This window comes from Pungitius pungitius, chromosome 5 (assembly GCF_949316345.1).
Source record: "Pungitius pungitius chromosome 5, fPunPun2.1, whole genome shotgun sequence".
NCBI classification, from domain to species: domain Eukaryota; kingdom Metazoa; phylum Chordata; class Actinopteri; order Perciformes; family Gasterosteidae; genus Pungitius; species Pungitius pungitius.
This window is the reverse complement of record NC_084904.1, coordinates 11,621,845-11,644,268: the sequence shown is the minus strand read 5'-3', so window position 1 is coordinate 11,644,268 and position 22,424 is coordinate 11,621,845. Positions and strand designations below refer to the sequence as shown.

The following is a 22,424-nucleotide window of genomic DNA, read 5'->3' as shown; positions in this document are numbered from 1 at the left end:
TCAACCTCCAAAGTATATTCCCTACCAACGTCTTTGCTTTAGAAGCCTTGTGCATTGAAAAATGTTGTTTTTCCACAGTAACCTGCAACTGTGCAGTGGAACCTGGACAGCAACAACAACGAGGATGGGATATTAGTTAGATTAGGACTCACTGAGTATACTAGACATTAATGTAACAACAACTTTTTGGAACTGCTTTATTAGAACCATTTTAACAAAACCATTTTAAAAAAAGAACAAACAAATATTTACAATGTTAAACAGTTTGAAATAAAGGCATTTAAGAAATATTCAGTGTATAGCACAAAACATAGAAGCTTAAACCACTAATAGGAACTCTGTAATAAAGAAATCTGTGCACATAGGAAACTGTAAAAGCTTATGGGTGTGTTCGTCTGTAGTTCACTAACAAACATGTAGGAAAAAATTAATAGAATCTTAAAGTTCCTTCCAGTCTACTGGAGACTTTCCAGATTTCTTTAGCAGCTCGTTGGCCTTTGAGAAATGCTTGCATCCAAAAAATCCCCTATGAGAGGACAAGGGAGAAGGATGCACAGTCTGCAGGATGTGGTGGCGCTTCTACAGACAGAGAACACAGAAACTTAGATGCAACGAAGGTTATAAAAGTTTACGGTTTAAATCAACAAAGCACACTCACCCTGTTAATAGCAGCGCCTTTCTTCTGTGCATATGCCCCCCAAAGCATGAAGACCAGGCCTTCCAGGTTGTTGCTGAGCCACTGGACCACAGCGTCAGTGAAGGTCTCCCAGCCTTTGTCTTTGTGGGAGTTGGCCTGATGCGCTCGGACAGTTAAAACAGCGTTCAGCAGCAACACACCTGTTGGGCGAGGTGACAGGTAAAACCTGTGACCTTTGTTGATGTGCAAAAAGTCAACAGACAGATGTTTTTTTTTCCTCCTTTTCTTCTGTTAAATACCTTGTTTGGACCATCCAGTCAGATCTCCATGTCCAGGGTGCTGAAAGCCTTCAACGTCCGACACTATTTCTTTGTACATGTTCTCCAGACTAGATTGAAAAGGATCATGTGGGTGGTGAATATTTCAAAAGCTCGGCACACTTTGCCAATTCAAGTTTGACGGGCTCACGGGAAAGAGGTGTTAAAGAGGTTTTAACCTGGGCGGAGGACGCACTGGTCTTTTGACGCTGAAGCACAATCCGTGGGCTTGGTTAGGACCATGATATGGATCCTGGCCAAGAATGACCACTTTCACCTGGAATTACAGCGATTTGGCTAATCGTATGAGTCTCCAAGTGTAGCCAAAGTTGAGAGCTAAAAGATGTTTGTCAACATACATCACAAAAGCTGAAAGCAGGACACAATTAAATAGTGACTATGATAGGAGAGGATTTCTCAAAATTTTCTACAACTTAACAGACCAAACATGAAGCTATTGCATCTAATAAAGTCTCAAAATGGCAAAAGTGTGACATCTAAAAAAAGAAAAAATATATTGATTGCACACATTATTGTTAACATATTTGTTCTCTTAATCCCATACAGCAGTGTCCAACTTCTGTAGCAAATATTGTGAAGTAATAAAAAATGTGTTTGCATGTTGATTTGATATTTCAACATAAAATGTAGCCAGAATGTGCCTCTGCGGGTAAACGTACCTCTCGGATGTCACACGTCTGAGTCCAGGTGAACACATGCTCGGCAGGTGGGTAAACCGTGAAGCGTTTCCTCTCTTCGGAAACAAAATCCATCACCTGTGGCAGAGACATGAAGCTTCTATTTAAACTGTCCATAGCCACAGAGACAGCGTGACTACTTTCTCTCTTACTTGTTTGAAGTAGGGTTTCGCAAATTCCTGCGACAGCGCCTCTCTCCAGCTGTCTCCAAACCCCACAGGGGTTTGAGCAGAAGCGAGTTTCTCCAGCGCGGATTTCTTGTTGCGGGCCATCTTGTCGAGCTGCTCCCGGGAAAGAGGAGCAGGAGACGGGCTGCACGGCTCTGGCTGCCCCGCTGAGGACTTCAGCTTCTTCTGCACAGTTGAAGCGTTTTGAATAAAGTACACAGCGGGTGAGAAGCGCGCAGCTGGAGGCGAGACTGACTTTAGAAAACGTCGACAGGGAAGTACAAACATTGTCGTTCTGTTTACAACACTTTTGGTATCGACCGAGAACACGTTCACGCGCAGTGCTCGTGAACGCGGCTTAGATTGCGCACAACGTGTCTTAAAAAGGACCGCGAGCTCTGCGAGTGGTGTTTCAACACTAACTTAATAACGTTAACGGTTTATAACAATACGGGCAAGACATGTGTGCAATGTTAACTGTAGTTACGTTAGCAGGGAGGCTCACCGGGTCTTTGGCATCCTCCTCGACTTCATTTAAATCCTTAGAAATTCTTTTCTTCGAAACGGGCGAGAAAAAAGAGTTAATCGTTTTTTGTCCAATCATTTTGTTGAAAAACACTCAGGCGGAAAGCTGCTACAATGTAAATACGTTGAGGTATTAAGGTATGAGCTAATGTAAGCGTTCATTGGCAGCGGACCCCTCAGAAAACTGTGTCACCGGAGTTAAGTATTCGCGCCAAAATAAATGACGAAACAGCGATATGCTAATGAGCTAAGCGCCGTTCAAGACCAGCTACTGATGACTGGAGGTCTGTGGTAGCTAAGCTAAAACACATTATTCAATGTTCCTATATATATGGCTCCGTTTGTATATCTTTTAAATGGTTTTGAATATATAGAACGGGTTTAATGTCTATTTAATAACTTGGTCTAAGGGAAACTGGGGTTTGCATTTTTTTTACATTAGAGGAAAAGCGATTAATTAATCAAGTGTGAAAATAGTTTACGATTAATAAAACAAATTCAATATTGTCAGTTGCAGCCTTGCCTTTTTATTTATATTTTAACACAGTGCAATGATAATAATCTAGTCCACTCACTGCAGATTTTTCTTTTTCACATTTATTTACAAAACCTGGGTTAAAGTTCCATCTTTTTTGGCATTATCCAGGTCTTGAAAAATACAAAAATTGAGGTCCCAATACTACCACATGAGACCGGCTACTGCAATGGAAAGATTTCTGAATAGACCTTCTTGCAATAACAATACCAGATGTCCACAGAAGAGGATCAAACTACAGAGTGATGAGAGGACGAAGCCCGGCGAGGTTGATGAGGAAGACGAGTTCTCTCATCCTGTTCCCTGGCAGAAAATAGAGTCGGAGGGACTAGACTGTGACTATGCTCTGCTGCTCTCCAAAGATGAAGCAGACCACATGTTTAAACAGCTGGAGGAGGAGGTGGTGTATTCAAAAGGTACAAAATCAATCTTTTTGTTTTGTTGTAAAAGTTAGGACCAGACTTGTTGATGGATCATGGCTGTTTTATTGTTCCAGGGGAAGACGCAACGGTCCAGGTGTTCGGAAAGGTGCACAGTATACCAAGAAAGCAGGCCACATACGGCGATGCAGGTCTAACCTACACTTACTCTGGAGTGACACGTTTAGCCTGCCCCTGGACTCCAACATTGGAATATATCAGAGATGCCGTCACAAAAACAACAGGACAAACATTTAACTTTGTTCTGGTTAACAGGTGAGAAATTTCCAAATCCAAGTTTTCACATCAGGGTTTCATGTGTGTCTCATTGATGAAAGTGATCCTCTCTCCCCCAGGTACAAAGATGGGCAGGATCACATGGGTGAGCATCGTGATGATGAGAAGGAGCTGGACCCCCTCTGTCCCATCGCCTCGGTCTCTCTCGGAGCAGCACGAGACTTCGTCTTTCGGCACAGAGACGCTCGGGGAAAACGCAGCCACCGACGGATCGAACCCGTGAAGCTGGAGCTCGCTCACGGAAGCTTGTTACTCATGAACTCACCGACCAACACCTTCTGGTACCACAGCCTCCCTGTACGCAAAAAGGTCTCGCTGCCTCGCATCAACCTCACCTTCAGACGCATCCTACTGGATAGAAAGAAATGAGCAAGCGTACATTATCACACGGGTGAATAAGACCCAGATTCTTAATCAACAGGAGGACAAACCTACCTGAGCACATGGATGAATATCACAAATTGAAAATATATTTATTTATGTACCAGGTGAAACACAAGTTAAAAGTTTTATTTACGAAGATTCATTGTTTGAGTGAAGGACACATTGAGCTTGATCTTAAGTCTGTTATCACATAATATCCGTCATCTCAACAAGTACCAAGTAAATACTCATTCTCCAGTTTGTTTTATTTTTTAATATCTGAAAACAAGTCATCTTTTTTAGATTACACAAAAATACACCCAATCTCACCGGGATATACAGAAGTGCAAATCGCAAACATTAATGAGTTTTGCAACAGGCCATTTCTAAATTTGACTGATTTGGTTTGGTCGGAGTGATGGCAGCTAAACGGATTTAAAATCATTCAAAAATACCAACAACTAGTCGCACTGTGGCTTTATTCACGGAGAGCTGATCATTACTAAAAATCTGCTGATCTGTTCAACACCATTCCAAATGGCTCTGACGAATCATACCACACACACATTGCTTTAAGTGTTACAAATCTTGATCATTAAATACAACATGGCACTTGAACCTCTACTCAGGGATACTGGCCTTGTCAGACACAAGTTCCAATAACTTTACATACACTGCTGGAAATGAGTAGGTAAATTTCATTAGAAAAGAGAACCGTAGGTAGGGGGAAAACTAGCAATTTAATAAGTAACAACTTCCAAGAGACATCCCTAAGAATTCTTAACCAGCTTCTTTTGTATGTCTGTAATGTACAGGCAGGGGACAAAATAACAGCAACACCTTAAAGTATATTGCCTTTCAATGTACACCAACATCTACAGTATCATGAAAATTCCAGAAAGTTGAGTAAACTGAATAAGACGCAAACAACTCATTGCAGGGCTGAGAGACACCATATTGTTCATGTAACGTTATTTTGTCCCATAGAAGCCAAATTGTTACAATTTATAAAGACTAAAAATCCTGCATGTCCAAAATCTTTGGGATTGACTCCTCTAGATTTAGCACATCATTTAATGACCTTAACACACACTCGCTGTCTCACTGTTACAAGTCATGATCCAACCGTCGGTACCTGCGTTCTCACTGGCGCATCCGGCCTCAACAGTTTGACTGGAAAGGCAGAACCCAGTCGGGCTGTGAGGTCGCCAGCTTCAGGTCACTCCTTCGAGTGCGGCGCCGGGTTGCGTCTTCGGACTCTCTCGTAGAAGAGCATGTAGGCGTTGGAGGAGAGCACCTCGTGCTGGCTGGCTTTTCGCACAGAGTCATCTGAAACCCAGAGCCACTGCGAGCCGAGGGGTGGAGCGGTGCGAGGTGACGGAGGGCCGCGGCGGTACGTGACAAAGTGTCCCGAGTGCATGTCGCCGTGGTGAACCAGCACAGCCGTGAGCTGGAACAAGTACTCTGTAGAACTGGAAGGACGGGCGCTGCTTTTAGACGTATGAAGGGAACAGAAATAAGTTAAAGTTTCTAAACTTCACCAAAAACTGAAAAGCTGGACCTACACGACTTCCTCGTTGCACCTCGACACAAAAAGTTTACCTGTAGTCGCATGCGAGGCCGAGCAGTGGGTTCACACCGGGAGACTGGAGGAATACGGACGAACGCGTTCCGTTTGAAAAAGGTTTGTTGTTGTTGTTGTACAGATGCTTTGCTTCTGGAAAACAAAATGGAGAAAAAAGTAAGATTACTAAAAAAACACAACCAGGAATGATATCCCAGAGATTACAACACATACCGGTGCCGTTGGTGGAGGGCTTCTCCGTGGCATCATCTGCACTTTCGGCATTCCTTGAGTTCGGAGCACATTTGATTCTCTGATTTCTTGGTGTGGAAGCATTGTGTTTGTAGCAGTCCATCGACAGATGCTCCGTGAACTGCACGTGCTCCTGTCGTTTGATGGGCGTTCCTTCATTTGACCACGTCAGTCTTTGTAAATGGATACAGAGGCACTGGGGGAGCTAGAAGAAGCAGGGAAATATTATACAAGTAAAAAACAAAATAGTGTCATCAAATAATAAGGAGAAGTTTTAATGTATTTAAACTGTTACTGTAATGTTTCTCTACCTGGAACAAACTTTAGAAGAGTGATCTACTTCTTGTGTATGTAATATTCTGGTATTAGTGGCATATTATTGACACTTACTTTTCCGAGTTTTAGCTGTTTAATGAATGTTGTCCTCTGGTTTTGCAAAACTTGGCCATTAAATGTGTTCCCTTGTTGAAGCTGAGGTGAAATGATCCCAAACAGAAAAGAAACAATCAGCCCTTGATGATAGTTTTATCACAAGAGTTTCCTGTTAATCGGTCTCTGTGACTTACATATTCAATAAAAAATGATTACTAGAAGTTTTCAAGAGAAATACTGCAGTGAATGTACCTTGGTGCAGTTTCCACATTCCACTTCTTTGATGGTTTCAGAGGAGATGAAATGCTGAAGACACTGATCTAGAGAGATAGGTCTACCCTGATGAAAAATATATATATATATATTTTAAGAAGTGATGGTATAATACATTTTACTATTCATTTTCTTGACATCTTTGCTTACCCACTGAGGTAAAGGGATGGAGAGGGAGAGGCTCTCAAATGAGTCATACCGCACTGGACTCTAAACAAAAGCAAAGCAAAAAGAGAAAAGTACCAAGCCAAACAACACAAACTAGCTTTGCTAGTTCCATTTCTTAAAAAAAGAGCAAAACACTTACTTTTTGTTCACAGCGCTTGCACGACATATTGCTAGTTAAACGCCCATGGAAAGGATGCGGAGACTTCCATGGACTTGGTATAGGGTGAAGAGGGGCTGCAAAATGAAAAATAAATACAACTGAAATACAATCCTTTGTGTTTTTATAATCTATGGCCATGGTTTCTTTGTCCCCTTACCTCGACTTCTACAGATCATAGTTTTCTCAACAGGATCAGGGAGGCTCTGGTATAAAAAATAAAAAAAACACCCAAATTATTTTTGACATTTATACACATAGAAATTGACTGGATTAATTAAAGGCATCGGCATGCAAGAAATATCTGTGTGCGGTTTAATAAACAGTGCAACTGGAGAGTCGATAACTTGCCTCAAGCGTCTGCATGTCAAACAAGTGAGCGACTTTGGGTTGACGCTCCCGCTCCTCTTCCAGAGAAGAGGTAAGGACATGAAAAAGTTCATGCGCGTCCTGAGTGGACACCAAAAAATTCAGACATCGATTAAATGCTACAGCAAACACTGTGCGTAGTAATAACCAAAACAGAACACTTAACAGTATTATGGACTGACCTGCTCTTCAAATGAACTGATGTGCCAGCGGTAAAGTCTGAGAACATCCAGGAGGCACCCAGCATCAAGAACATCTTCTTCCCCCGGCTGATCCCTGGACAGATCTAACAGCGCAGAAAACATCCCCGTCACATGAAGGCGACTGGACACCATGTGCACTGCGCTCTGGTGACGTGTCACGGTTGTGTATACCATTGAGAAGCTGAAGCAGTGTCGTGGACAGCTGGTTGTCCTTGCACGACTGGATGACAGAAGAACGCGAAAAGATCTCCAGCCACCTAATGAATGACGGACAGGCCGCCAAACCCTGAAGCAAAGAGTTCAGGAAGCAGGTGTTGCCTAAATTCAACAGACCAGGAACCATGCCTGAAAGAAAAGACGAGTCATTGGGACTTACTGCTCCACAAACAATGCTATAAAAACACACTGTGTATCACACTGTCATACAGATCCTTACCTCTCTTTTTCCTTTTCCTCTCTGTAATGGGGCCCCACAAAACGTATACTCCAGCTGCAACGGCAGCAGCGATCCCACCAATTACACCCCAGTTTTTCACCATCTTGTTCCTGTAAAGACAAGTGTATTTGACTGAGCAGGACAGCAACGCTGTGGTCATTTAGGTGTTGTGCTTCCATAACATTTTGGTCGTTTGTGGTGCATTTTTTTCTTGTACTGAGATTTTATCCTACCGTTGTGGATATAAATGTTGTGGGCAAAACATGTCAAACAACTCAATAAAAATGCAATACAATTCAACAGCACAAAATCTCCAGTCAACAAGTTTCTACAATACACTCGAAGCTTATTAATGGTGTGATTTGTTGCAGTGCTGTTGTTTAGCACTACATAGTCTCAGCTCATTGTACTCATACCGCTGGCTTGCAGCTTTGTATTCTTCTCTCGCATTTTGTGTTACGGCCGCTGAATTACTTCATCAACCGGCAAAGTGAGTCCGTGAAGTAATGAGGATTGTTAAGGGTTTGGGGCTTAACATTACGTTGTTCTGCCGATCATGCTTGCGTAATATCTGCCATTAACACACAGGCAAAACGTAACGTAACCCAAACTAAATGCCTTAATAATGTGACCCATCAACCTTTGAGCTGTTTATCTGTGATAAAACCAGACGTGACGCTACTTCAGAACCAGCAAAACCTCCTCTGACTTAACGTTATCTTAAGCTGCGAGTGTCACAGGACTTAAAGTCATTGTTATTTGTTTTGCTGGTTACGCTATTGTGCAGCAACATGATCGAACGTTAGTAAGCAACAATACTGACCACCACCCGTATCGCATGTATTGAACGAGCTAGCTTTAGCATCACGGCTAACTTACCAACAACGCCGAGATCAGTCTGCCCTCGGCGTACTATGTCGCCTCATTTGATAAATATCCAAGCTGTTATCTTTAAATACGGGGGACATTTCCTAATTCCAGCTTTTAAAGTTAAACCGGAGAACAGGCTTGACATCCTGTCTGCGCATGTTACGCTTTGGGTCCAACAACACGGCGTCGTGACCCACTTTGCCCCTGACCTCGTGCACTAAAAATAACCCCGAGTTGTCCTTTGCCAATGGAGAGGTTTTACCTGACTATGTGTCCAGTGCCAAGGAACTCCCCGACAAGCTTATCGGAGCTCTCTGGTCTGCACCACAACATCCTGCTTTCATGGCGGAACTCCCGTCTTTGGTGGCATGTTGCAGCACGGAACCGCCAGGCAGCGCACCGAGGTGGTCACCGTTTTATTCCAAGAAACAAAATGTTTGTTGCGCACATTTTTGACGTCCAGTCCTTCTGAATCACTCTCGGCGACAGTCTTGTTAAGCCAATACGAGAAAAAGTTTGACTGAGAATCCACATAATTGTTTCAAAAATAAATAAAACATTGATATCATTGCAACTATCAAATACGTCCCAATGTGATATTCTGATCTCTCCAATACACAATACCAACCTCACTGTCGATTGTCAGCCCCATTTGCTCCCATCAGAATGAACCAATACACATTGTTGTTTTGGTTTATTATTTATTATCCAGCCTATTTTTTTAGCTAACATTATACATCTCATCTTCCTTCTGATTATGTTTCTCCTTCGGCCTATATTTGTATAATAATAGCTTTCAGTTTGATTAGTTCCATGTGGGTGTTGACAAGTTATGCGAAGGACCATTGTAATTACACATTGTCCCATCCACTGTCCCTGTACGGGTTTCCGTGCTGTGGTCATAAGCTGTGGCTCCCATTGGCTGCCGGAGCAGGTAGCTCTCCTCGGTGCTGAAATCGCTTCTCGTCGTGATAATGTAAACGGCAATGAGACCAAACGGAGCGCCTGCCAGCAAACACCAAAATGGACGATGATCTGTTCCAGCTGAGACAGCTGCCGTGAGTTAACTTACAATCTGCACATTTCACGCCGTTTGTTGTTGTTGTATTCATTCAGTTGACGGCCGTGGGAAGCGTGTACGACCGACGCGTCCTCTGTCCTCTGTCTTCTCGCATTGTGCAGCCTCCATCGAGTTAGCTCTCTGGACCACAAATAGCTTTCCGTAGAAGCCTCAGTCATTCAATAACAACATCTATCCGTGAAATACCTGAGAATGCTAATACATCAGGGGAATAATACAAATTGAAAAAAAGAACTTGTCGTCAGACACATTTGGTGGTGCAGTTGGTTTAGTCAAAATGTTTTGCATTTCCTAAGGAGACTATTTTGGTTTTATTTATTTATGGATTTGAAAGCAGTTTTCCAATGATTTCTAAGCTGTTTTGGTTTTCTATCTTGACTCGTATCTGTGTTAGCTGTCTTGACTTCGTAGTGGGATTTATTTAAACCACTGCTGCACACCAGCCTAGCCGTCATGAGGGATATTTCTCAAAGACATACAGTGGAATAAGCCATGCATGTCTAGCCAAGTCTTCTTAGAATAATTGCAAAAAAGTAATGATGATAATTTTCTAAATCCAACAGTTAGCAAACGACATATTGTATTTTTGACAGTTTTTATCTTTGATTTTTTTACAGTTTTACTAGATATACAAAACAGACACTTCTGGACATCTTGCAGACTCATCTGCATCACTGTTGCTTCCCATTGCAAGCCTATGTTATGTAATTACAGTGATTAAGACTTCACCAACACTCTTAGAGTTCTCTTATGGTGTTTCAATCTTAATGAACCATTAATTATCTGCATGTGGGAGAAGATTATACCTTCCATACGTAGATAACATCACTGGGTATTTAGACTTTCCAAGCCTGCCAACGCTGTTAAGTGCAGTTTGCAGAGCTGTCACTTGCCCTTAGGAGGATGATATCACTCATTCATAAAATCACAGGCAGAAAAAGATCACCTAGGCAACAGCTCTCAGCTCTGCCCTAGAACAATAACTCTGAAACTCCCCGATCAGATCTAATGTGGAGAAGTAATCCTTGTGTGCTTTCGGCACACTTATTCTAATTGGTTTTTTTGGTAGTATTGTACGATTCCGTCGCACGGGGGAGAGCACGAGCTCCGAGGACGATGGTGAGAATAGAGAGCAGGCGGTCAGGATGGCGGAACAGACTGAACTGGAGTCTGTGGCACTTACGGACGGAGCTCCAGTTCCTCGGGAGTTTGCCAATCCAACTGATGGTACAGTATGACAGGGCTTTATTTTACACACCCTCTCACCCCTCTTCTTCATGACAAACTCCCATGTGTGCTGCTTCGAGCTTTTGCACTTACTTTAGACCCATCATCATGGGCACATGAAACCAGAGCTTGTTTCATCATTTAGGCCCTTACACAGGTCTTACTTCAGTAAACAACTTGAGTAAATAACAACAGTCAGTTCTCACAAGTAGTTGCTTTGCATTATTCAGAGAAGGTTTTGCCTCTACTGATTAATCAAATACCCCTTTGAGTAACCTCTCATCCCCTCAGACACGTTCATGGTAGAAGATGCCGTAGAGGCCATCGGCTTTGGGACATTTCAGTGGAAACTCTCCATCCTCACTGGTCTGTCCTGGGTAAGAACTCTTTTTGTTGGAAAATACACTATTTCAGAGAGTGATGTATGAGTGTGCATGCTATAGAATGTGTCTCTAAGTTGTTTTCTGTTTGCTCAGATGGCTGATGCTATGGAGATGATGATTCTCAGCATCTTAGCCCCACAGCTTCACTGTGAATGGAGGCTTCCCCGACTTCAGGTGGCACTGCTAACATCGGTAATGGCTCTCTAATATCTGTAAATTGCTCTCATTTGCAAGGCAGTATGACTGTCCTGCTTAGGGATCGCTCATATTGAACAGTGACAACTATGTGTTAAATAATAGGGTATGTAATGTAGTTCAATGCCGTGTGAGTTGCAATATTATTATTTGAATGATTTAGTCAAGTGAGTATGATATAAAACAATAAGTAAACATGGGATCTAGAGTATAGTACAGCCACTGCATAGAGACGCCCTAAATGATGACATATTCAATTGAGATGTAATTAATACAATTTCTATGAGAAAATAATATTTCAAAAAAACAATTTAGTAATTTCTAGGGGCTCACCTGGTAAAAGATACATGAAAGGATGTGCATAATATCAGCTTTGGCTTGTGAAACTATTATCATGTGTATATTCAAACTGCTGCATCTTATTAACATGTTTCTTTTCACCGATGCAGGCAGTGTTTATTGGGATGATGGTAAGCTCTTCTCTTTGGGGAAACATATCGGACAAATACGGCAGAAAGACGGTGAGTATAAATAAAGCCTCTGTTGTACAAGTGTGATGATTTGTTTGAATTTGTTTTCTGTAAGACCCATTGTATCTAATCTAGAGACATTGCAAGTTGAACCTTTCTGAAGTGCCTTATCAGATTGCATGCACACACAGGGTCTAAAGATGAGTGTGCTGTGGACTATGTTCTACGGGGTTTTGAGTGCATTTGCACCTGTTTATGGCTGGATCCTCATCCTCCGTGCACTGGTGGGCTTCGGCATTGGAGGAGCCCCACAGTCGTGAGTATTCCTCATTCATCTCTCTAAGAAACGAGGTTAATAATTAATGATGTGGGTCAGCATTAAGTGTGAAATGTCCCCTCCTCTTAACAGGGTGACACTGTATGCTGAGTTTCTGCCTATGAGGTCCAGAGCTACGTGCATCTTGCTGATTGAGGTATGGGCTTCCCTTATGCATCATCCATACATAGTGTCGATGGCAAGGACATGCAACCCTATCAGCACAGCTGCAAAATGCTCTGGCAGGATTTTGAGTTTGACTTTGCCTTTTAGATATTTTGGGCACTGGGGACGGTGTTTGAGGTCCTCTTAGCCATCCTGGTGATGCCCACTCTGGGCTGGCGTTGGCTGCTCGGCCTTTCCACCATTCCTCTCTTCATCTTCTCCCTCCTGTGTTGGGTGACTATGATGTTGTTGTTGTTGTTGTTGTTGTGAGACGTTATGTCAGCAGAACAAATGACAGCCTTATCAATTGACACGTCTGCTCTTTGGTGGGGTGGGATCAGTGGCTACCAGAGAGTGCTCGATACGACGTGCTGACAGGGAACCAGGAAAAAGCTCTGGCCACATTAAAGCGCATCGCTACAGAGAACGGAGCACCCATGCCACTGGGAAAACTGGTCGCTGACAGACAGGTGAAGGAGAGTTTCTGCAGAACAGAAACATTTCTGAATGTTTTAGAATGTTTGCTCCCTATTGTGTTTTTTATGTCTGTTCTTTTGATTAGGAGGAACGAGGAAAGATTCAAGACTTATTTTCTTCCCATTTCCGCTGGACCACAGTTCTGCTGTGGTTTATTTGGTAATTATTATAATTATCATTGGAGCGAAGGATAACGCCACCCACTGACATCCTGAGTTGTTGCCCACAGATTTCTTATTTGTTCTTAAGCTCCGAAACCTCAATGTTCTCCAAGGGCACAGCCATATGAATCTAGGATTTTTTATATTTTCTTACTTCAAGTGAACCACTATTAATTCATCTCGTTTCCCTCCTCAGGTTTGCAAATGCCTTCTCTTATTATGGGCTTGTGCTGCTCACTACAGAGCTTTTTCAGGAGGGAGGTGCATGTGGAAGTGAGTCACAGCACGAATGCCGACAGATGACTTCGCACATTCAAGGACACGCACACACACATTTGTATTTGCTACACTGTAAAGAGAGCATTTGTAGTTCAGTTACATGTGTCAAACCAGGAGAGACGTGTCTGGAGTTGCAAACATTTTGGATCTCCTAGCAAAAGTGTACCAGATAACATTAACAACGGCGCCTTCTGAAACTCGTGAAGAAACAGAGCCATCGTTAATGCCATTAGTCACAGCTGGGCTTTTTCTACTGTGCCCGGTCTAAATATCTGCCATGAAAAATATCCACACATTTCTACAGTATGTTTTTGTAAAATCACAGATCAGCCCTGTGCTGTGTGTTTAAAATCCCGTTTTCTGTTGTTTTATATCTCCCTCTAGTGTCCAAAGGTAACAAGAAAGATCTTCAATGTAACTTGGAGTGTAAATATTTGAACTCTGACGACTACAAAGACCTGTTGTGGACCACCTTATCGGAATTCCCAGGTACACATAAAGTGTGTCTTAGTCTTTTTATTATTTTTTTCTACTTTTGTAGTTAATTCTATTGGCATGTTGTAACATAAGTACGTTACACGTCATACAGCTCACAAGTAAACATCATCATAATAACGTTAAGACAATGTTCTAACGTAGGGCACTTTGGCAAGGAGTTAATAATAACATTAATGATGGCCCCATTCCATTTAGGTGTGCCAGGGCCCCGCTGTCAGGCCGACTTCCTGACAAAACTACTGGCTTACCCAGAGAGAATGGAGCCCTCATTAAAATTATTAGTCACCCCTCTGCTTTTCCAGCAGTGACGTGTCAAAATGTCATGGTAATAATAAAACACATTTTTTTTAATTACTGCACCGTAACATAAAGAGCAAGTCAGCATATTATGTCCTACGTGCCTTGAATTTTAAACCGTCACATAGGCCTGTTGGTGACACTGTGGGCCATCGATCGACTGGGTAGGAGGAAGACCATGGCGTTGTGTTTCTTCGTCTTCTCTATGTGCATCATTCCACTCTATGGCTGCCTTGGGAGGTGAGGTGATTCAATTCAATTCATTTCATTTTGTATAGCCCACAATCGCAAATTACCCATTTGCCTCAGAGGGCTTTAGAGTCTGTAGACATGTAACGGCCTCTGTCCCTGAAACCCTCACATCAGCACAGGAAAAACTCCCCCAAAAATGAAATCCCTTACATGGGGAAGAAACCTGAGAATGTGAGAGGAGGGGACCTGGATTCCATGTGTACAGAATGAATGATGTTAAACATGGTGTGTCCAACATTCATCCAGCATTCCTGGTTTCTCTGTTGCAGAGCTCCCATGACCGTGTTGATATTCATCGCCAGAGCTTTCATTGCGGGAGGATTCCAGGCTGCTTATGTGTACACTCCAGAGGTAAGAAGCCGACCAGAGCTGTCAGCTGTTCTTGTATTGAGTAAAATGAAAAAAGTGACTCCTACACCTCAGATTTAGCATACACAGTTTTTTTCTGAACCTGCAGGTGTACCCAACAGCAACCAGGGCTTTAGGTCTGGGAATGAGCAGTGGAATGGCCAGAGTCGGTGCCCTTATTACACCTTTCGTTGCCCAGGTAACACACCTCAGACAGTACTCTTTCCTTTTAAGATATCAGAACCGGAGAAAGTTACATACAAATACTTGTCCCTGGGTTTCATCCTGCAGGTGATGTTGGAGTCATCTATTTACCTGGCTCTTTCTGTGTACTGCTGCTGCTGCCTCCTAGCCGCCATCGCCTCGTGTGCACTGCCAATTGAGACGACGGGCCGGGGCCTGCAGGAGTCGAGCCACCGCGAATGGGGCCAGGAAATGGTGGGTCGGGCCTCCTCCCAAAGCTTAGGGGGAATTCCTCCCTCCACCCCTGTTTCCCAGGACTGAGGACTTGTTGGCAGGAGCACCATTGAGATTGAGGACCACAGTGAGGAAAAGACGTGAGAAGAGGCAAAAAAAAAAGCTAATCCAGCTTCGGTGTCCAGCTCCAGTTCCACCTTATGACTCCTCAGTTTAGACACCACAGTGGCTTCAGAGAGCCAGGCAGCACCATATTATAAATCGTATCATATCATCTTTGACCACCATTGCTGTCATAGTTTGGCCACTTATTAACTGGAAAGACAAAATAACCTTCACAGGTACAAGATTGAGAAAAAATAAACGGTGGAAAAAATGTGAAACATTCTTGAATTAATTCAAGTGAGGGTTTAAATTCTTAAAGCATTTAAATCCTTCTAATGGGAAAAAAGAAACATAGAATAAAGAGGGTCTAACTGTTAGCTCTGCTCTCAGTTTTGGGCTTGAGAGAACTTCTCTTTACCCTTTAAAAAAGCAGTGTCTGTTAGCGTAGATCCACGATACGGAGATAAGAATGAGGAGAATATTGTGCACACAAATTGTTGGTTAAAAAACACAAGTTTTATAACTTGTATATGGCAGGTGTGAGGAACATGTCCTCATTGACAAATCAAAAGACAATGAGATGAAAAAGAGTCTGTTACATTATTGAAGATTATGTGAAAGGACATACTGTACAGACAGTCACGGTGTCGAACACTGTGTTTGTACCATTTCACATTTCAACATGGATCCTCATCGTTTTCTGCTAAAGTAACAAAGTACACGACTGTGTAGCCGTTTTATTCACAACAACCCTACAAATCTGCCAAAGCCTTCATCAGAAGATAATAAACATACAGTCAAAGATATTTCCTAGTTATTGGACATCTGAAGGGGGTCCACAGATGCTGGGCTGGATTTGAATTATGTACATTGACGTTAACGTATTATGAAACTAAAAGCGGACCCAACCTAGTTAGTAAGTGTCAAATGATTTTAAATAATTACATTTTTGGTGTTGCACTCTCTTCTCTACCAGACGTTGAGGCTCTACACACATAGACCTACACACGCATATACACCACCCCTAGCAGGATGGTTCATTCTGTCGTCCTGTAAATAATGTATCAATGCCTGGTTGAGTTGTTGTCTCTTTTGTTTGTAACAAAGGTGAAGTGAAGACATACTTTGCCTCGTCTGAGTGACGCACTGAGAAGAGTTTTGTTTAAGAAATAACCTTAAAAGAGAGATTCACCAGTTCAGATCCGGCCAGCCGACTCTTTACCTGCCAGTGTTGGATCCATAGTGCTGCATTAAATGTATGTGTGCACAGATTATTGTCAATGCACTGGATGTAAATGTGTATGATATTATCGTAAATAATATAACAAAAAAAGCCATGGATTCATGTTTTTATTTATTACTACACAATAGGATTATATTAGTTATAATCATTATCGGGAAAGATTTGTACAATTATTTTATTCAACCAAACCTTTAATTTAAGTATAGCTACTTTTGAATGATCCAGTTGTCATTAATAATTAAGTTGAGTAGTGTCTCCTCCTTAAAGTTTCATTCAAGTTACAAACATTGCATTGTTTTGAAGCGACGCAATTAATCAATAAAAGGTGCACATGTTTGCACTAAATTTTAGTTACAAACAAGAGAAGTTTGAGCAGTATGTGATATAAGGCACTGACGTCCAAGTTCTAAAAAGAAAGGCACCAATCACTACAAATTTACAATCGAGCTTTTAGACCTTTGCTTTTTTGTTCCACAATCTGACCAAGGAGCTTCGCTGCCTCCTGTGCACAGCCTCGGTGAATAGTGAGTCCGAAACCTCCATGGCCGTAGTTGTGTATCACCTGAATGAGAGCCACGATGTTTTAAAGTTAAGTTAAAGTTAAGTTAAATGAATGACTGGTAGAAGCACTGCTGGGCTGTTAAAGTTTACCTCTACTGTTGTCGCACCAGACTTTATGGCCTCCCTCTCCAGTCGGACTTTGCTGCGGACCGGTCTCAGGCCGGCCCAGTCCTCTACTATCCTGGCATGCTGAAGTTAGTTACGACAAGACATGTGCAAATGCATAATGTTACAAACTTTAGCACGAGAGAGGCTTGTTGTAAATCATTTATTACAGTTGACACTTTGTACGGGCTCTTAGACAAACACTTTGATATCATCTCACCTTGAGACTAGGCTCGAGCTTGCAGGCGCTTTCCCAGATATGTTTATGGTCGGTGGAGTTAGGGTTTTCACTCCAGTTTCCTAACTGAAAAATTCCTCCGACCGTCACGAGGCGACTTCTGCAAACAAATTACAGTAACGCGGTAATTTAATTTAAAATCTTCTTTAAAAAGTCTTGTGTGGTCAACACAGTATAACCACTGTAACTTTTGCTGTGACGATGCATTATGTGAATGATAGTCCACAGCCCTCCTGTCCCTCACTACAAGAGACGTTTGCTCCTAAATGATGTGTATCAGAATCCCCAGTGTTTGATGTCACTGGAACTACCCTGGAATGATGTATGGTGAATTGTAGACCCCTTTTTGAAAATTGTGGGTAAGAATCCAATGCTTCAGCCACGGAGCCTCCACCTGAAAAACAAAGAATAACCAGGTCCAACCTCTGTTCCTATAGTGCCTTTATAGATGGATATAGAATCACTCTCACTTTTATTATCTGGCCACGGCCTGGTTTGAGGTCAGGGTCCGGCTGGAGCTCTCCTGATCTCATCCCAGTGCAGTTAATGATCACGTCTGCCCCAGTTTCTACCAGCTAAATACAGGGAAGCATGATAAGAGAAAACAAATCCGACAAGCAATAACATCTGTTTGGAGGTAAGAGGGAAAAAAGCACAACAGCCTGGCTATTATGATATAAGAGACAAAAAGCAATTCTAAAATCCAAAATTAAACAATATACAATAAACTTTGCAACTATATATTATAAAGCCTTTACGAACCTCCTGGAAGGACTCTATTTTCCTGTGATAAAATTTCACACCCCTTTTTTGCAACCTGCAAATAACACAGAACCAAATGTTGATTATGATCACTTTAAAACTAGTGCTTTCCAGGTAACATATGAAAATATCGGTGGGCTTTTGCATCTACACAGCATATAGGTAGTTGTGTGTAAGGGACAGTTTATCAGATCAAAACATAAACTATTTAACAAATGATGTTTCAAACAGCTACACATAGAAAGTGAGTTGAACTCAGGACTTGACTCACCAATCCATCAGCCAAGGTAAGTATGTTTTACCTTCCACCATGAGAGCAGTGTTGAACCACCCATAACTGTACAAATCAGAAAAGACAGTCAACAAAACCATCTATAAACATTTTGATCTTTTATTGGAAACCATGCAATAAAGGGACATCAACTATATGCTTTAACGTATCCAATAAATGAGCACAAACCATTTATTTCTTCTAAATTTTATTACCTGAGATTTTGCAGATGTATGAAGAATATTGTGATTGTGTGTGTGGTCTCAATGTCTGATATACTGTATGGTTTTAATGCACTCAAATGTGGGAAGGGTAATATGTTTGGCACGACATGAAAACTATTTATATATATTTAACTTCAGCTTTGCTTAATGCTTGTTGTTTTGCATTCATGGCAGTTTCAGCAGGATACCTACTTGTATCCGGGGAAGAGCTGCAGTTCTCGTTCTGTGAGCTGCCTGAATCCCAGGACAGTATCTTTAAATGAGGGCGCCTGCAAACAAAAATGTATAATATTGTAAAACAATATTCTATAATTTATGTTGTAAACTCCTCCTGGTTAGTTATTGTGTGTTAGTGATAGTCTTTCTGTCACAATGGAGTAATCCAATCATTGGGGAGGAATCTCTGTTATTGTTCTCAAATAACTGCAGCCATTTGTCTTCATATGACTGAACAAAGTACAGCAGGACACAAATGCTTTGGGTTAATGGTGGACATTGCACTGGTATGTGATACATTTATGAACCAGTTATAGAGGTTACATTTCAACACATTTTACAATCCCTTTCTTCTTAGTAAGCCTTCTGAAACAATGGGCAGATCTTATCTTTGAATCCAGTCCAAGAACAATGTACTACTCACTGGGGCCGGTTCAGTGCAGAGATTGTAGCCAGACTGAAGGAAAATACCCATTTGTACAGACTCTGGTGAACTGAGGCAGCTTAGCAAGTAGTCAAATGTCTCTTTATTCCATTTTCTAAAAGTGAGGAGACAATACAGCACCAAAAATGTCAACCATTTTTTACAGATGTAGTGGCGAATCAAAAGTAAATTACGTAGAATATGCATACGTCTCCTGGACTTTGCCTTCATCGTAGAGATATGGCTGCCAAAAGCCAGCAGCTCCATCACTAGTGGTCAGTGGAGTGAAACAGTCAGCATACACCTCAATGGTCAGCGGACTGATGGTAGAATGATGCTGCTCATAGATGCTCTGAGCTGTTGACAGGCCGATGACTCCCGCTCCAATCACAGCAACACGCATGTCTGGATTAAGATGAGACACATGACATTTCCATATGAGACCGACTCATATGTATCCCAGATGTGTGCAGGCCAACACCCTAACCCTATAGCAATGGTGAAAAAGCTTCTGTGTATAATCCATGTATTACCGATATCATTGAAGTGCATCGAAGTAGCTGTAGTAATAATCGGACAGATACAGTGCATCCGTAAAGTATTCGCAGCGCTTCACTTTTTCCACATTTTGTTATGTTACAGCCTTATTCCAAAATGGATTAAATTCATTATTTTCCTCAACATTCTACACACAACAACCCATAATGACAAAGTGAAAACTGTTTTTTGCAAATTTTTGCAAATCTGTTAAAAATAAAGAACGAAATCTTAACATGTACATAAGTATTCACAGCTTTTGCCATGACACTCAAAATTTAGCTCAGGTGCATCCTGTTTCCACTGATCATCCTTGAGATGTTACTACAACTCGATTGGAGTCCACCTGTGCTAAATTCAGTTGATGGGACATGATTGAGAAAGGCACACACCAGTCTATATAAGGGATCACAGTTGACAGTGCATATCAGAGCATAAACCAAGCCATGAAGTCCAAGGAATTATCTGTAGACCGCCGAGACAGAATTGTATCGAGGCACAGATCTGGCGAAGGGTACAGAAAGATTTCCCAATGAGCACAGTGGCCTCCATCATACGGAAATGGAGGAAGTTTGTAACCACCAGGACTCTTCCTGGATTTGGCCGCCCAGCCAGACTGAGCGATCGGGGGAGAAGGGCCTTAGTCAGGGAGGTGACCAAGAACCTGACAGAGCTCCAGCGTTGTTCTATGAAGAGAGGAGAACCTTCCAGAAGGACAACCATCTCTGCCGCACTCCACAAATCAGGCCTGTTTGGTAGGGTGGCCAGACGGAAGCCACTCCTCAGTAAAAAGCACATGACAGCCCGCCTGGAGATTGCAAAAAAGCACCTGAAGGACTCTCAGACCATGAGAAACAAAATTCTCTGGTCTGATGAAACAGAGATTGAACTCTCTGGCCTGAATGCCAAGCATAATGTCTGGAGTAAACCATGCACTGCTCATCACCTGGCCAATACCATCCCTACAGTGAAGCATGGTGGTGGCAGCATCATGCTGTGGGGATGTTTTTCAGCGGGAGGAACTGGGAGACTAGTCAGGATTGAGGGAAAGATGAATGCAGCAATGTACAGAGACATCCTCGATGAAAACATGCTCCAAAGCGCTCTGGACCTCAGACTGGGGCGATGGTTCATCTTCCAACAGGACAACGACCCGAAGCACACAGCCAAGATAACAAAGGAGTGGCTTCGGGACAACTCTGTGAACGTCCTTGAGTGGCCCAGCCAGAGCCCTGACTTGAACCCATTTGAACATCTCTGGAGATACCTGAAAATGGCTGTACACCGACGCTCCCCATCCAACCTGATGGAACTTGAGAGGTTCTGCAAAGAAGAATGGAAGAAACTGCCCAGAAATAGGTGCGCCACGCTAGTGGAATCCTACCCAAGAAGACTTGAGACTGTAATTGCTGCCAAAGGTGCTTCAACAAAGTATTGAGCAAAGGCTGTGAAAACCTATTTTTTTAACAGATTTGTTGGCAGACAAAATGTGGAAAAAGTCAAGCGCTGTGAATACTCTCCGGATGCACTGTATATAGATTAGAAGTCTTCCCAGTGAAAATAATTTCCACCACTCAATTATGACACTCTTACTTCCTTGGTCAACTCAGCAGACGCTTGAATTTTAGTGCACGTATATTCGGACATTTACGGTATTAAAACAAGTAACTGAAATAAAAGCTATTTCATTCATTCAAGATTCTGGACAATGACGAAGTATGTGTGTACATCATTCTGACTACTCGTGTTAAAAAAGCAATACTTTTACTGACAAAGTTTGATAATTATCCAGAGTAAAAGCCTTATAATTCAAAGTTCAAAAGGACTGCAAAAAATATACTTTTCTCAATAATTCCAGTCAAACACTAACACACATGCATTAAGGACATCTCTGACTACTATTGTACGAAAAGTGAAATATTTTTACAGTACAAAGTGTGAGTAGTCAGAGAGTTCCTGTACACAAATACTTCTATCATTGTCCGGAATGTGTGATTTAAATAGCCTTTATTCCGGTTACGTTTGCACGATAAGTTCACTAGAAAGTGTCTTCTGAGTTGACCACGTGACTCGGAGTGTCTGCGGAGTTGACCGCAGTCAATTATGTAACAGAATTGGGACTTCATTTGTATGTAAAATCGCTGACGTGGAAAGATCGTTGACGTGGAAAGAGGTTTATGTATTTATGTAAATACTGCGACAAATAAACAGATCAAATACGAAATTACAGACAATGCACTAACAACCGAATATGTTTTATTTACCTTCAGTCTAGTCTTCCGCCACAAGTGTATATCTTGCTGGAGTCGGTCACAGCAAACACGCTTTGTTTTACTCACCCCTTGCTCCAGCTGTCACGTGGATCGGGGGGGCGGAGCTAGCTGCATCTCAGCACGTATTAGATCGATTGTGATGCACTTTCCAAACATAATTAAATATGTATCAGTGCTTCCTTTTCACTATTAGTTCATTTTTACTATTTGTTCCTTTTTTATTATTTGGTCCTTTGGTTATGTGTTCTTGGACATGAATGTGTCCACACATTATAGT

General features: G+C 42.0%; 5 protein-coding genes across 11 annotated transcripts; 2 read left to right on the top strand and 3 right to left on the bottom strand.

The window, feature by feature from the left end:
* Positions 1-170: 170 nt before the first annotated feature.
* unga (uracil DNA glycosylase a) lies at positions 171-2,458 on the bottom strand. 2 transcript variants are annotated; one of them, XM_037481978.2, is made up of 7 exons: positions 2,325-2,458; positions 1,805-2,005; positions 1,635-1,730; positions 1,134-1,231; positions 937-1,025; positions 659-837; positions 172-579 (listed from the first exon to the last, which is right to left on the bottom strand). In XM_037481978.2, the coding sequence occupies exons 1-7, from the start codon at positions 2,421-2,423 to the stop codon at positions 439-441; spliced, it is 903 nt and encodes a 300-aa protein (XP_037337875.1). In that variant the 5' UTR covers positions 2,424-2,458; the 3' UTR covers positions 172-438. The 2 variants fall into 2 exon arrangements, with proteins under 2 accessions (XP_037337874.1, XP_037337875.1); XM_037481977.2 differs by lacking the exon at positions 2,325-2,458 and having other exon boundaries at positions 171-579; positions 1,805-2,282.
* Positions 1,919-4,224, top strand: alkbh2 (alkB homolog 2, alpha-ketoglutarate dependent dioxygenase). Of its 2 annotated transcripts, none has more exons than XM_037481979.2 (4): positions 1,919-2,043; positions 2,991-3,295; positions 3,376-3,574; positions 3,655-4,224. In XM_037481979.2, exons 2-4 carry the CDS (start codon positions 3,031-3,033, stop codon positions 3,962-3,964), a joined length of 774 nt encoding a protein of 257 aa, XP_037337876.1. In that variant the 5' UTR covers positions 1,919-2,043; positions 2,991-3,030; the 3' UTR covers positions 3,965-4,224. The 2 variants fall into 2 exon arrangements, with proteins under 2 accessions (XP_037337876.1, XP_037337878.1); XM_037481981.2 differs by lacking the exon at positions 1,919-2,043 and adding an exon at positions 2,539-2,628.
* usp30 (ubiquitin specific peptidase 30) lies at positions 3,811-9,085 on the bottom strand. Of its 5 annotated transcripts, XR_005121069.2 has the most exons (14): positions 8,885-9,085; positions 7,753-7,862; positions 7,488-7,661; positions 7,296-7,399; positions 7,096-7,194; positions 6,905-6,950; positions 6,727-6,821; positions 6,570-6,629; positions 6,399-6,485; positions 6,165-6,245; positions 5,757-5,979; positions 5,561-5,675; positions 5,094-5,448; positions 3,811-3,946 (listed from the first exon to the last, which is right to left on the bottom strand). XR_005121069.2 is itself a non-coding variant. In XM_037481971.2 (13 exons), exons 1-13 carry the CDS (start codon positions 8,953-8,955, stop codon positions 5,178-5,180), a joined length of 1,536 nt encoding a protein of 511 aa, XP_037337868.1. In that variant the 5' UTR covers positions 8,956-9,085; the 3' UTR covers positions 4,252-5,177. The 5 variants fall into 5 exon arrangements, 4 of the variants coding, with proteins under 4 accessions (XP_037337868.1, XP_037337871.1, XP_037337869.1 ...); XM_037481971.2 differs by lacking the exon at positions 3,811-3,946 and having other exon boundaries at positions 4,252-5,448; XM_037481974.2 differs by lacking the exons at positions 3,811-3,946; positions 8,885-9,085 and adding an exon at positions 8,632-8,847 and having other exon boundaries at positions 4,252-5,448.
* A 441-nt stretch (positions 9,086-9,526) lies between these two features.
* svopa (SV2 related protein a) lies at positions 9,527-16,634 on the top strand. The gene is made up of 16 exons (XM_037481970.2): positions 9,527-9,680; positions 10,773-10,930; positions 11,222-11,307; positions 11,407-11,505; positions 11,958-12,029; positions 12,170-12,294; positions 12,388-12,451; positions 12,568-12,693; positions 12,801-12,929; positions 13,022-13,095; positions 13,294-13,370; positions 13,761-13,865; positions 14,300-14,411; positions 14,693-14,774; positions 14,881-14,970; positions 15,063-16,634. The coding sequence occupies exons 1-16, from the start codon at positions 9,646-9,648 to the stop codon at positions 15,273-15,275; spliced, it is 1,647 nt and encodes a 548-aa protein (XP_037337867.2). The 5' UTR covers positions 9,527-9,645; the 3' UTR covers positions 15,276-16,634.
* On the bottom strand, positions 16,627-22,230 carry LOC119224724 (D-amino-acid oxidase-like). The gene is made up of 11 exons (XM_037481976.2): positions 22,139-22,230; positions 19,547-19,742; positions 19,338-19,452; positions 18,890-18,966; positions 18,474-18,539; positions 18,203-18,257; positions 17,911-18,015; positions 17,752-17,834; positions 17,423-17,540; positions 17,188-17,286; positions 16,627-17,098 (listed from the first exon to the last, which is right to left on the bottom strand). The coding sequence occupies exons 2-11, from the start codon at positions 19,738-19,740 to the stop codon at positions 16,973-16,975; spliced, it is 1,038 nt and encodes a 345-aa protein (XP_037337873.2). The 5' UTR covers positions 19,741-19,742; positions 22,139-22,230; the 3' UTR covers positions 16,627-16,972.
* Between the last annotated feature and the right edge of the window lie 194 nt (positions 22,231-22,424).

What these genes read in the sequence shown, in the direction of transcription:
- unga (XM_037481977.2), bottom strand. Translation starts at nt 2,107, where the DNA reads ATGTTTGTACTTCCCTGTCGACGTTTTCTAAAGTCAGTCTCGCCTCCA. An exon ending in GACTGGATGGTCCAAACAAG is followed by an intron (nt 838 to 936) that starts GTATTTAACAGA and finishes CTCGCCCAACAG; the next exon opens with GTGTGTTGCTGCTGAACGCT. An exon ending in AAGGCGCTGCTATTAACAGG is followed by an intron (nt 580 to 658) that starts GTGAGTGTGCTT and finishes CTCTGTCTGTAG; the next exon opens with AAGCGCCACCACATCCTGCA.
- svopa (XM_037481970.2), top strand. Translation starts at nt 9,646, where the DNA reads ATGGACGATGATCTGTTCCAGCTGAGACAGCTGCC. An exon ending in ATTGGAGGAGCCCCACAGTC is followed by an intron (nt 12,295 to 12,387) that starts GTGAGTATTCCT and finishes TCCTCTTAACAG; the next exon opens with GGTGACACTGTATGCTGAGT. An exon ending in GGAGGGAGGTGCATGTGGAA is followed by an intron (nt 13,371 to 13,760) that starts GTGAGTCACAGC and finishes ATCTCCCTCTAG; the next exon opens with TGTCCAAAGGTAACAAGAAA.
- usp30 (XM_037481971.2), bottom strand. Translation starts at nt 8,955, where the DNA reads ATGTTGTGGTGCAGACCAGAGAGCTCCGATAAGCTTGTCGGGGAGTTC. An exon ending in GAGGAAAAGGAAAAAGAGAG is followed by an intron (nt 7,662 to 7,752) that starts GTAAGGATCTGT and finishes CTTTTCTTTCAG; the next exon opens with GCATGGTTCCTGGTCTGTTG. An exon ending in GGCCTCGCATGCGACTACAG is followed by an intron (nt 5,449 to 5,560) that starts GTAAACTTTTTG and finishes TACGTCTAAAAG; the next exon opens with CAGCGCCCGTCCTTCCAGTT.
- alkbh2 (XM_037481979.2), top strand. Translation starts at nt 3,031, where the DNA reads ATGAGACCGGCTACTGCAATGGAAAGATTTCTGAATAGACCTTCTTGC. An exon ending in GGAGGTGGTGTATTCAAAAG is followed by an intron (nt 3,296 to 3,375) that starts GTACAAAATCAA and finishes TTATTGTTCCAG; the next exon opens with GGGAAGACGCAACGGTCCAG. An exon ending in AACTTTGTTCTGGTTAACAG is followed by an intron (nt 3,575 to 3,654) that starts GTGAGAAATTTC and finishes TCTCTCCCCCAG; the next exon opens with GTACAAAGATGGGCAGGATC.
- LOC119224724 (XM_037481976.2), bottom strand. Translation starts at nt 19,740, where the DNA reads ATGCGTGTTGCTGTGATTGGAGCGGGAGTCATCGGCCTGTCAACAGCT. An exon ending in AAATAGAGTCCTTCCAGGAG is followed by an intron (nt 18,016 to 18,202) that starts GTTCGTAAAGGC and finishes CCCTGTATTTAG; the next exon opens with CTGGTAGAAACTGGGGCAGA. An exon ending in AGCTCGAGCCTAGTCTCAAG is followed by an intron (nt 17,287 to 17,422) that starts GTGAGATGATAT and finishes AACTAACTTCAG; the next exon opens with CATGCCAGGATAGTAGAGGA.